General features: G+C 44.2%; 1 protein-coding gene across 4 annotated transcripts in view; it reads right to left on the bottom strand.

The window, feature by feature from the left end:
- Positions 1–847: 847 nt before the first annotated feature.
- The window catches only part of SLC20A2 (solute carrier family 20 member 2), a 104,558-nt gene continuing 91,876 nt past the window's right edge, over positions 848–13,529 (bottom strand). For all 4 annotated transcript variants that reach the window (XM_045779197.2, XM_045779198.2, XM_045779189.2 and 1 more), the window contains 2 exons: positions 12,650–12,734; positions 848–2,372 (listed from right to left, as the gene is read on the bottom strand). In XM_045779197.2, the coding sequence (XP_045635153.1) occupies positions 2,208–2,372; positions 12,650–12,734 (250 nt within the window). In that variant the 3' untranslated portion in view covers positions 848–2,207. The remainder of the gene's footprint in view (positions 2,373–12,649; positions 12,735–13,529) is intronic.

Here is a 13,529-nt window from a genome sequence, read left to right as displayed (position 1 = left end):
CTCGGTCGGGTACCAGGCCGGGGAGGGGGCGCGGGCACGGCTTCTCTCCTCACTGCCGGTGACGTGATGCGGCTGCGGGCACTCGGCGGCCGTGCACGCGTGACCTCTGCCCCCTTGGGCTCCCCGCCCCGGCTCCCGCGGCCCCTCTCCCAGGGCGCCGCCTCCAGCTGCCACGGTTTTGCTGTTACTGCTCTTACACACTGAGGAAAGCGAACTTTCTCTTGAATCTGCTTTTACCAGAAGCGGGGAAAGCAAAGGCCTAGAATGCCATTTTAAAAATCAGAGAAAGCAAATTTCTTCGTGGAGACACGAACTTTTCACACGTGGTCAGCGTCCCTGTTACCTTCCCGGCTCCAGAAGGAGATGGAGCTGGCGAGCCCTGCTGCGGAGGCTGGAGGAGTTGGCTTCTGGACTCCAAGCAGGTGCGCGGGGGCTGCTCGAGCCGAGAAGAAAGAGGACGTGCGCTTCTCGGCTGGGTCCTTAGCCCTGGACCCGGCTGCCCCCCGCCCCCACTCCCTTCAAGAGGCTACGCGCAGAGTCAAGAGGGAGACGCCGAGCCCGGAAGTGGGATACATCTTTTAACCAAAACCCGGCCCGGGACGCACCCTCTGTCCGTTCTTCGCGGAAGAATCAACGGGCGCGGGCACGGGCGTGCGTGCCAACGGCGGGGACTTGGGGATGTTTGGGCTCTGTGTGTCTGTCATTTTTTCCTTCTGTTGCTCATGTCTATTTTGTGTACAAACATGTAATCGTAGTAAAAGAAGAAAGTTATCTGAAAAATAGAAGTAAACAAATTATATAGCTTTTATTTCTGTGGAAACTGAACGAAACACATACGGATATTTAGAAAAAGACCAGAGGCAAACTTTCGAGGGGCATTTTTTTATTATAAATTTAATGTGGTTGATTAATGAAAAATCACAATGAAGTACCAAGAAAACGTTTGTCAATATAAAAATTTTAGCAGCATTTCCACAGTTTCAGGCTCTAACATTAGTCATCCTCCCTCCCTCCCGCTACCGACAAAGAATCCAATGGGGCTACAGTAGAGCATCAGGACGTTCGGCTTAGGAAAGGCCTCAAGGAAATCCTCAAATCCAGTGTATTGTCTAATAGTCCAGCTCTCCCTGCTCCTGAATTTCGAGACTGTCCTATCACTCGCCTTTGTGTTTGAGACAAGATTTCTGTTCTTCAGGCCGCGGGGAGAGAACAGGGGGAGAATTTAAACTGGACTTGGCATGTGGCGCTTGATCACGCAGCCTCACCCACGTCCGTCCTCTACACGGACGACGACGCAGGGCCACTGCGAGGTTCGCCAGCATCTGACATGTGGCGGCGAGGGGGGGGGCGGGGCGGGGACCGGAAGTAGGCCCTGTACGTGCAGGGGCGGGGGCGGGGGGCTGGTGCTTCAGCATCCGCACTGACAGGGGGCAGGCCGGCGCCCGCGGTCTCCCTCCAGCACAGGTGAACGGTAGGATTAATGAGAAGGGGAGACAGACAATATGAAAATATAATACTGGCAAACTATTCCCCTGCTTCTTTGGTACTTTCCAAAATTCTCTGATCAAAAAAGTACAGGGAAGCACACCATTAAAAAATTACAGTTTTAAGTATTTACAGAAGCAATTAGGATATCTTACATAATCAATACACAGTATATGAACAGATTCCTCAGTGAAAGCACTTGTGAACTCCTAGCCCAGTATTACTCAAGAGCACACCTGCCCAAATGTGCACCAGCCGGCCCGAGTCTCGCTTAGCCTTACAGGATATTCAATGGGGAAAACATCACCTTCCAATCTACACTTTCCTTTTAAAAGGTTCTTAAAATTTGCCACTGAAATCATGACGTACACAGATTTGTAGACTATTGAGTTCTAGGCAATATATCTCCACTCCCATCTGGAATATGTTTGAAATAACGCTATCTAGTCTATGGATACAATATATATTCACCAGATACGTAACTGCACCACGTGATGTCACCACGATACCAGTTTAATGCACATGACTATGTACAGTAGTTAAGTTAGCTCTGGAGGGTGACTCGCTACAGTGTAGGTGAACGGTGTGGTTTGGAACCATAGGAAAGGGGCACGGAGAAGCTGGCGGGGGGACAGCCCGTGCACGGGCAGGGCGTGTGCCACACGCCGTGCACACGTCCCCACACCAGACTACCCCTTGTGCGCTGGACGGAAGAAGCCAAGTCACACGTACGGAAGGATCCCGTACATGAGGAGAGCCATGATAGCAGCACTGAACAACCCGGCCACGGGGACAGTCACAAACCAGGCCACAAAGATGTTCCGGAAGAGGCGCCAGTCCACGGCCTTCCGGGAGCGGATCCAGCCCACGGCCACCACCGAGCCCACCTGCGGGAGAACAGACATTTTAAAGTGAAAACGGAGCCCGCAAATTTAAAGGTGAGACACGGACTCTACATTCAACCAATGTAAACTGGCTCATCTCAGAAGTAAACTGCATTATAAAATTACCAATTCTTTCCCCTTAATTTGTTAAAAGCTTTTAAAATAATTGAGATTGTAGGTATAATTACTTTAGGATTATTCTACTCAGCATGTAGTTCCGACATGCTTTTCCGCCTATATTCTGCTCTGTTTGAGCGGAACGTTGATCAATTGCTTGTCTCCTCTTCTCTGTGCACCTTATAAGCTAGCTTGTCTTAAATATTCTGCAGGTGGGATACCGCTTGCCACAACATACGAGCCTGCTTTAATTGTGTGTTTGAACGGCAGTAATGCACCCTTCTCTTAGAACAGCAGCATCGTAAGTGCTGGAGCTGGAGAAGACCTTCGGGAATATCCGATACACGTCATTCATTCTACAGAGGACAAAACAGATCCCGAGAGGATGCAGGGGCATGAGGAGGGGGTGCAAATCACAGCAACCTGAAGACTCGAACTCAGGCCTCTTGATTTTGAACAGGTTTTCTCCTCTATCTCAAGCTGCCTGGCTGGCTGTCTCTGTACTTTAGCTAGTGTGAAGGGAAGTAAAAAACAGCAAAGTAAAATAAAAGGGAGCATAAATACTATTGGATCGGAACTGTCACTCATGTCTCACAAAAATGACAGGTATGGATACTTGAAAACCAGAATGTTAACACAGATTCAAATCTTTTTCTAAACACTCACAGTTCATTTTATGGTTTGTTGAAAGTTTAATTTTTTAAAAAGTTTTTATTTATTCATTTGAGAGAGAGAGAGAGCACACCAGCAGGGAGAGAGGGAGAAGCAGACTCTCCGCTGAGCAAGGAGCCCAATGCGGGGCTCGATCCCAGGACCTGGAGATCACAACCTTGAGCAGAAGGCAGACGCTTACCTGACTAAAGCACCCAGGCGACCCCGTGAAAGTTTAAGAAGGAAAAAAGACTCAGCTTTAAGTATCGTAAAAATGAAAATCATAAGAAAGTACAATTCCCATAACATCTCATGCCTCACTCAGGCTCTGACGGGGCGCAGAGTTTGACAGAACGCCCATTGGTGAGCTGGAATGTTAAGATCTCCATAAAATAGGCTCTGTTTCTACTGACCCTCAAAAATATCCAGAACCATCAGTGGCCAATGAGGTTCAAATAGCAACCAGGGTCTAACCACAGAAAAAATAAAATCCAACACATTAGATTGCTTATGGACGCAAACCGGAGCAGCAAAGACAGTAGCATATGGAAAGGCAGTTAATCCAACGTTGTGTCAGCCCGAGCCCTGATTAACCCACATGTCCAGGACAGCAGCTAACCAACATGTACGAGGAGCCTTCAGTGTGATTACTGCATTTAAGGTCTTTGGCTGTACCCAGCACCCTGTATGAACCTGATAATCCTGTTTAGCAGTTCCTAAAACATGACAGACAATCGAGATTATTCTACTGCATAAGGATCAGCTAGTTTCTGTTGGTCCACAAACTCTAGCTCCTGTTATGCCCTGTCTCTCCAGAGCATGTCCTCTTTAGTGCCCCTTTGGCTGTTCTGGATTCCCTTAGGGGAGGACACGCTCAAGCTTCCATTTTATCACACCTTCTTCCTTTCTTAGAAAACTTTTTTAAAAAGCATAAAGGAGGGGTGCCCCGGTGGCTCAGTCGGTTAAACGTCTGCCTTCGGCTCAGGTCATGATCTCAGGGTCCTGGGATCAAGCCCCATGTTGGGCTCCCTGCTCAGTGGGGAGTGTGCTTCTCCCTCTCCCTCTGCCTGCCGCTCTCCTCCACAGCCCCCCACCTGTGCTCTCTCTCTCAAATACATAAAATCTTTTTTTTTTAAAAAAGCATAAAGTTAGAATAATATTATAGCAAGTTTATGTACCAGGAGGGATGGACAATTACCCACACCCCCACTACTGTCCTATTTCTATATTTTTTTCTTGTATTTTTTAATCAATATACTTTTATTTGTAAATAACAGGGCACACTATTTCCTTTCTTTTAAAAAATGAACATTGTGGTATAGGCATCTTCCCGTAGTGCTGACAGGCTTTAGGATTACCATGAAAATGGCACACCCTTTAGGGGGATGCACCTTAACTTGACCACTTCCAGTTTGCTTCCAATTTCTCCCTATTAGAAATAGTTCCAGGGCACCCAGGTGGCTCAGTTAAGCGTCTGCCTTCGGCTCAGGTTGTGATCCCAGGGTCCTGGGATCAAGCCCTGCGTCAGGCTCCCTGCTCAGCAGTGAGTCTGCTTCTCCCTCCCGCACTCCCCCCTGCTTGTGCTCTCTCTTTCTCTGACAAATAAATAAAATCTTAAAAAAAAAAAAAAAGAAATACTTCTATGACTAACGTATTCATTCATATAGCTTATATTTGGGCCTTAAAAAAAGTAATATTCCCTGAAATAGATTATTAGTTAAAGGGGGCATTTATTTAGTTTTTGTTTTTGTTTTATTTTAATTCCAGTATCGTTAACATACAGGGTTATATTAATTTCAGGTGTACAACAGTGATTCGACAACTTTAAAAGGAGCATTTAAAAAACATCTTGAAATAATTTGAAACTTAGAGAAAAGTTGTAAGAGCTCCACATACCCTTTACCCAAATTCACCAGTTCTTAACCTTTTGCCACAATCTATGAAGAAACACTTTCATACTATGAAAATATCCTGCTCCTCATCGACCTCCCTCTCCCCTTCTGCTAAAGACTCTGCAATCCCGCCTTTACTACAACGGGTGCGAAATGGTAATTTACCAGCTCTCTTCCACGTATCAGAGGGAATGCTGCTTGGAGGAAGAACGCATCTTAACACATGCGGCCAGAGGGCTTTAGAAACAGCTGAAAATGTACAAGGTCAGCCATGATCTGTGAATCTGGGCACACCGTAATAATCCTCCTGCAAATTGTTCTTTTTTGCTAACCAATCAACAAAAACATGTGCCACTGTTGCTTTAATTTGCATATCTTTAATTACTTCTAAGGCTGAACTTAGTTTTATTTATTTATGCAATTGTACTCCCTCTAGTCTTTACTATACATAAAACTGTCATATTATTTTGCCCAATTGGAATCTAAATGTGTCCCCTTATTTATTTATGCGTGGTCTTTATTGAATGAAGATATTACAACTCTTATTTAATGCAAAGATTTTCTCAATTTACTACTTTGCTTTGTTTCAAGTTTCTAATTCCATACCATGCTGCACTCTTCTCCAGTGATTCAGCCTTGAATATTTGATAAATATTTACTTTTATTTTACTGTAAATTTTCTAAAACAAGATTCTATTTTATTCTAAATTTTAAAATGTTTTAAAAATGCTAGTTAGGCCATCAGATATATTTTTCCAGAGTTGTGTGTTTAATTTTGCTTTTCTCAATTGACAGCCAGCTATCTGACGTCGTTGACCCAACATCATCAAACTGTATTATTCCCATATACCAGGGTCTATCTCTGGTCTATCGACTGTTTTATAGAAACATCAGACTTTTTTTCATTGTTGTGGTAAAATACGTATATAATAATTTTAGCCATTTTTAAGTGTACAATTGAGTGGCATGAAGTATTTTTACATTGTTTTGCAACCATCAACACCATCCCTCCAGAACTTTGTCATCTTTCCCAACTGAAACTGCCCCCGTCCACACTGCTGCCCTGGCTCCGTGTATTTTCAACTTTCTTTCTGGTAAGAATAGTCCCTCCTCGTCACGTTTCTTTTTAGATCATTTTATATTCTCGTTAACTTAACCCACCAAATTCACTGTGGTCTCCTTTCGTAAAGTCAGAAGAAAAATTTGGTTGGGGCTGTATCTGCGGGGAACATAATATCTTTTTCTTTTAAGATATTTCAAAAGTACTCTCTACACCCAATGTGGGGGCTTGAACTCATGACCCGGAGATCAAGAGTCGCACGCTCCATTAATGGAGCCAGCCAGGCACCCCGGAGGGAACTCGTATCTTTATAAAATTTAGTTTTCCCACCCAGTAACACAGTCTGTCTCACCTGCTCGTCTTCTTCCATGTCTGTGCAAAGTTTTGTGCCTTTTTCATGTACAGCAGTCGCATGTATCAGGATTATTCTGAAATACCTTTTCACTGCAATTCTGGAGGTGTTCTTGTTTTTACATTTTCGTACTGGCTATTGTTGACAAGCTCTAGAGTTCTGTATTTTTAAGGTGGGCTTGGTCATTTTTACTGAGTTCTAGCAGTGCTTTAGAAATACATGCTGAGGTTTATCAAATGTCTTTTGGCGTATATGCCAGCAGATGATCACGTGTTGTTGTTTCATGGACTGATAAACCACGTTATATTGCAGATGTCAGAACAGCCTTCTTGGGATTCACTCAACACCTACACAGGGCTGGCCACGGATAAACCGAGCCCTGTTCAGAGCCTGTTTCCTACTAATATGCAAAATCAGTCTGGTCCTGCTGAAATGCTCTAAAATCGCTGATGTCATTTATTAGCTCCCTAAGCTTTATACCAATATTCATATGGAAATACAGCTTTCGTTGTCATGTTTTAAATCAGGTTTTGGTATTAGGCTTATTCAGTATATGCTTTATAGAACAAAACGAAGAGTTTCCTGTTCTATTTTGTTTTTTTCTAGACTGTGGAAAGTCTACATAACATTTTAAAATGGAAGAGGCTATGGGGCGCCTGAATGGCTCAGTTGGTTGAGCGTCCGACTCTTGGTTTTGGCTCAAGTCATGATCTTGGGGTTGTGAGATCAAGCCCTGAGTTGGGCTCTGCATCCAGCAGGAAGTCTGCTTGAGATTCTCTTCCTCCCTCGGCCCCTGTTTTCTCGTGTGTGCACGCACGCTCTCTCTCTCAAGTGAATAAATGAATCTTCGGGGCGCCTGGGTGGCTCAGTCAGTTAAGCGTTTTGGCTCAGGTCGTGATCCCGGGGTCCTGGGATCCAGCCCTGCATTGGGCTCCCCGCTCAGTGGGGAGTCTGCTTCTCCCTCTTCCTCTGCCCCTCCCTACTCGTGCTCTCTCTCAAATAAATAAAATCTTTAAAAATAAATAAATCTTTTAAAAAAATAAATAAGATGGAAGAGGTTATCTAATGAATCCATCTAGAACTGCAGTCAGCTGTGCCCCCTCCTTTTTGCTTTTTCAGATGAGAAGAATTGTTTTTGGAGAATGTCCTTAATTTCTTCCTCTGGCTCTGGTCAGATTTTCCATTTTTTCCTACTTGTCAATATTTATTTGTCATGTACAGTTTCTGCAGAAAATAATTCATTTTACAAAAGTTTTCAAATTCCTTAGCACACAGCTTCATGGTTTCTTATATAACTTAAAAATGCCCTTCTCTATCTGTTGTTAAAATGTCTTTCTCCTAACTTAATTCCCTTTCTTTTTTCCCTGATGTGATTTGATATTCTTTTATTAGTAACCACTTTTCTCTCTCCCTCCCCTTCAGTATTTTTTTAAATTTATTTTGCTATTATAATTATTATACCTTTCTTAGTTTGCTCAGAAAAATAAAAATTTTTATAAAATCCTAATTTGAATGTCTAGCTCTTTTATTTTCCCTATGTTCAATTAAACCATTTAAAGATAGGACTTTTCAACTGAGTATAACTGGCTGCCAAAGGGTTTTCCATGTATAACCACACACACATAGACACACACACTTTTTTTTTTTAAAGAAAGCTATCATAATTTTTAAACTGCCTGATTCAACTGTTACTTAAAAACAGCATTTAAAACTATCCAAGGGCTACTCCCTTTTTCAACACATACTTAATTTATACTTTATTTCACTGTGATTAGTGTATTTAGCACAACTTCTGTTCTTAATTTATACATTTTAAAGTGATTTTTATCATGGCCTTCTGAATTTATGATTAATTTTGATAAATCCTTGATGATACCTGACAAAAAGTCACGTATGATTAGCAGGGTAAAACTTTGATATATATTTATTAATTATACCACTTTAAATCTATTATTCAGATCTTTTATGTTTTTCTTTAAAATTTATTTATCTATTTATTTATCTTAAAAGATTTTATTCATTCATTTGACAGAGAAAGACAGAGAACACAACCAAGGGGAGCAGCAGGCAGAGGGAGAGAAGCGGGCTCTCCGCTGAGCAGGGAGCCCGATGTGGGGCTCGATCCCAGGACCCTGAGATCATGACCTGAGCTGAAGGCAGACCCTCAACCGACTGAGCCACCCAGGCACCCCAAATCTTTTATATTCTTAGATACTTTTTGTCTTCTTCCTCTGTCACACACGACATTAATTTTTGAGTCCTAGTGGTTTTTGCCTTATCTTTTTAGTTGTTATGTTATTTGGGTCACGAGGGACCCAGAGTAGTATGTCTTCACTACTGACTATGTCTTTTGTTTGTATGATTCATGCTGTGCTGTAACCTCCGTCTTAGCTAAATGTGCTTCCAGATTAAGGCCATCGTAGGCCCCAAGAGCAATAGAATGATCGAGGAGCAGGGGAACCAAAGAGCAAGAGTTAGAAAATTAAATTAGAAATTATAATACTAACTTTTAAAGTCAGGAGTGTTTCCTAAAAGTGCTTCCAAATCCACAGGCTGGTTGAGTAATCATGTATGTCATCAGTACAGATGAGCGACGTGGGCAATTCACAAAGAAGAATCATCTGAAACCACCCCCACATGCAATTAAGACGTTTTGGAACCCCACTCTGAATCTGTTAGAAAGCTCACAGATGTGTCCCATAGTGGCCACTGTCTGCTGCAGTGACGGCTGAAGACCAGAGCAGATCCAGGCCACAGAAAGGAAGATGGTTAAAGTTACTGGACCATACATCTGCGGATACTTTTATTTTCAAGAGTTCTTTCTATTTTTTTAAGTAAGGCCTTTACCTTTAACCAGAGGTAGTGTCCCAGGAAAATATCTAATGAACTGAACCCTCAGATGTAAACTACAAAAATGTGTAACACTGAAGGACTGACAGAAAGCAAAACTTGCCTTACTCGTGCCTTCTGAAATATAGGATTATACTCACATAGTATACTATTATGCATAGTAGGATTTTTCTTACTATCCTTTTTTAAATTATATATTCGGCTACCGTCTGTATCACCTAATGGAGGTTTATAAGTGTTTTAAATGGGGTACAATAAAGTTTAAACTATGCCCTTAGCTATGTACACTTAGAAAAAAGCACGAATGAATAAAATGTACCCAGATACATTCAAAAGCTTATTTTCAGCAATAGTCTCCATCTTTCCTGCCAAGTTCCCAACTTTTGCCCCCTTTCTGTGGAAGGTGGCTCTAAGCAAGAAACCTAACACGCAGACAGGACAGGAGGCAGAAAGCTGGAAAAATCAAGCAGGTGGTGTGATGATTCCTGAAAACACAATGGCATTCAGTTATGCCTTTATGCAGATGTCAGCACCCTTTGAATGTTTCCAGAATCATGGTGTCACTCACATGGGGCCATGTTCCTAATGCCGCGCCGTATCTCTCATATTTCCACCTGCACCTGCCGGGCGGGGGTACGGCTGGTAGAGCTGGTGCTGCAGGAGGGCGGGCAGCGGCAAGCTCTTCCCAGCGCCTCCCCGCCCAGGCTCCGCGCTCCATGGTGAGGTCTGGAAAGCCAGGACCCTGACTTAAGCTACTGCAGCGACTAGCTCTGGGCTTTGTCAGTCCAACAGTGACACTGGCCAGACTGATGAGAATCCGAGTTGAGGTCTGGCTCCTGTCTATCTGATAGCTGACATCGACTGTGGCCTCGTGTTAAGGAGACTTATTTTAAGTCTCCAACAAGCTATCCTAACTCTACTTTTCACCAGCTCTAAGGAAGCAAAACCCATCACATGACTTGTATAGATATTTTAGGATAATGATGACATACACATTTATTCATTAAGGTCCTGTGCAAACTGGATATAAATCCCTTAGGAGCACTTCCTCATTATAGTATAAATATAAATACTGGGGAAATGACTTAAGAGTGTAGGTTTTTATGGGCACTTAATACTGTTCATCTATTTCTATAAGTAGTATTATAAAATTAAGTGTTATTAGCAAAAGACGTATTGTCAGTTACAACACTTCATACATTCGTATAGGTTAGCCCGCTGACAGCGTTAGGTAACAGCCCAGGAAAACCAAACTTGGTTTTTCAAGAGACTTTCAACTGGTGGGAAAGAGGTGGCCTTCACTAGGCTTGCTTATGTGCAGCGTTAATCATTAAGAAGACAGTAACATTTACTTAAAAGCAGCCCCAAAGACACTTCATGCCTGCAGAAAAGTTCAAAGCCTATTTCTTTGGGAGAAAAATATATTTAGCAAGCGGTATTTCCTCTCTGCTCCCACACACCAGTGAACTGAAGCTGATGTTTAGTAAGGCAGAAGAAGATCACTTTTCATTCCACAGAGTTTTCTACTGTTTGAAATATTTCAATGAACGCGTGCTTCCCTTGTAACTTTTACATCACTGGAATCAGAACAGGAACAGTGATGGATGGCAGGAGCTCCACGCACTTTTCCTGCCTTCCTTCTTTGTACCTGCCAGGCACGCGGGGCAGGGCGTGGGAGAGCAGGGCGGGCGCCCTGCCGCTGTGGGACCTCCGCTGGGCCCCTCCCTGGTCGTGTGAGCTTGGGTGAGTTGCTTAACCTTTCAATCTTCAGTTTCCTCACTGGTCAAACTGAGATCACCTTAACACTCACCTCCAAAGGTTCTTGGGAGGATTAAAGGGGTTCATATTCATGGGGCACTTAACACGCTGCCCGCAGAGAGCACCTGCCCCGCATGTCTTCGTTGTGACTGGTTACCGTTACCAGGATCACTGTGACAAGCAGGAGGCACAGAGCATGAGGTCAAGGTCAGAATCCTGGCTCTAGCACGTGCTCAATGTATGATCTTGGGAGAGTGACCTAACTCGGGAGGCCTCAGTCTTGTCATCTGTAAATTGGGAATAACTACCAATTTCACAGGGTTGCTGTGGGGTTAAGTGATGTATTTATTGCACATGTATGAAGCCCTAAACACAATGCTTGGCATTCCCCAAGCACCCAGTAAGTGGCAGTGATTTTTATAATAGAAATTTGTGGAAATTGAGGGTTTTCTCTATATTGCAGCAAAAAAGGAAAAAACAAGGAAACAAAAAGCCTCTTTCCAATGAGGCTGATTCTCCATGCCACAAGGCTCTGGATTTGCCACTTAAATATGCCCATAAACGCCACCTGACATTTTAATATTTGAAGCACTAAGCCATTCATGTGTAGTGGTATTTGTTCATAATGAGCACACCGGCTGGCATTTTTAAACTGTGTGTGAATGGGGACGGCTGTCTTGTCTTCGTCACTGTGGTCCCCTGGTGCCCACAATGAACGGTGCCTCACACAGAGCAGGCAGATTGAGTTTTTCTTGAATGACATGAACGAATGAACCTAGGAAAAATCTGGAAGTGCCTTTTGCTTTGTCGAAGTTGGAGAATATTTTTGTACTTCGGAGGCCCACTGAGTATGTTTTAGCATCTCTCCAGATACTGGGCAGACCTGGGTTCTAGTCCTGGCTCCTCCCTGGGTGACCCTGGAGGACTCCTGGAAACTCACCGAGACCATTTCCTCTTCTCAATCTTTCAAGTTCCTTGCAGCTCCAACATTCCCCCATTCTAAGGAATTCCCTCCTGCACAGCCCTGAGTTTTAGAGCACTTGGCCATGATCAATATTCAGCATTACCCCTCTTTTGGAATTTACTCTAAGGCAATGGAGTCACTTTGGCCAGTCATATAAGGAAAAAGAACTGAAACAGCCGAGTCTTACGCTTCCATTGAGATGATTTCTGCTTATGTCTACTTCCACTGTCAACTCCCAGTCCCCTGCACTGGCTGGAACTGGGTGCCATGCCCCCATGTGAGCCTATGAATATGGTTAGCGGACACATGACTTCAATGCAAAATCCACTGTGGAAACGAGAGAGAAACAGGACAAATGGAAAGTGTGAAGCACACATGGAAGGAGGGAGAGCTCTTGCCGTGCATGCGTTGAGAAAGCCAAGTATGCGCGACAGAAGGCGTCCCGCCGCCGAGCCCGGAAGGCCAAGAAGGACAGCATGGGAAAAGCCAACGCCCACAGCCAACAACACTGCAGCGGACCCAGTAAACCTCGAGAAGACCGTTTTCACAAACGAGCATACACCAAGCACTGCCAGCTTTTCTCTGATTCGCTCGGTGACTGTGGGCCGACCCCAGCAGCCCAACGGAGGGACCCACCTTGCAGTGCGTGGTGCTGACGGGAAGCCCGACGTTGGAGGCGATCACCACTGTGAACGCAGAGGCCAGCTCAATGGTGAAGCCGCTGCGGGAGGGGCACAAGACACACATTACAGGCGCTCTTTGTATCAGCCCTACTGACACCCCAGGGGGGCCAGAGTCTCACCAGAACATTCTTTGGGTCGATTGTTGGACTGCTGACTGGGCCAGATGACATTAACAGAAAAGAAACTGCTGCATAATGACAACAATTCACACTGACACTGTGCAGGATACTGTTTACAGCCCTAAATAGCCTTCTTTTTCTGATATGTTTTCAAAAAGCACACACTGTCGTAACTGGGTCAGAAATTCCTGCTGTGTAAAAAATGCTAAATTAGTCACTTCTAAAGTGGCAGAGAAAAAAAGTACTCCCGTTTTTAAAATGTGTACTTCTTGCAAAAGAAGTGAATTTTTCCTCAGATTGCTCATTTTTCTTCAAATCAATCTTTCATTACAGTGGGTTTTAAGGGGAGAAAAGACTTCTTACAATAGGTGGTTCCAAGTTTAGTTGTATTCTCAAAGTTCTCCTGTCAGTTTGTACTTAATCCCGAATATATGTGGAGAATACACAACAGAAGGACCAGTGAGAGACCATGTGGGAGGGTGGCAGGGCCCCGCTCCCCATCTGCGGAGCTCCAGGAAGCACGCCCGGGGTAACCTCCAAGGGCAGCCCCAGAGAGCTGCTTCCATCCAGCAGGTGAAGCTGGTGTGGCAGAGAATTTTCAGGAAACGCGGACCCTGCGCCTAGTGCAGTTTGCATCCCCTCCGGCCCCACTTGCCCTCTGGGCCTCCCACAGGGTAAGACCACCAGGGGGCCTGGACCAGGGCTTCTTTTCCT

Source organism: Ursus americanus, chromosome 27, assembly GCF_024610735.1.
Source record: "Ursus americanus isolate L20-20 chromosome 27, mUrsAme1.1.p, whole genome shotgun sequence".
Lineage (NCBI taxonomy): Eukaryota > Metazoa > Chordata > Mammalia > Carnivora > Ursidae > Ursus > Ursus americanus.
The sequence above is the reverse complement of the archived record's forward strand: the minus strand, read 5'-3'. Positions and strand labels throughout refer to the sequence as shown.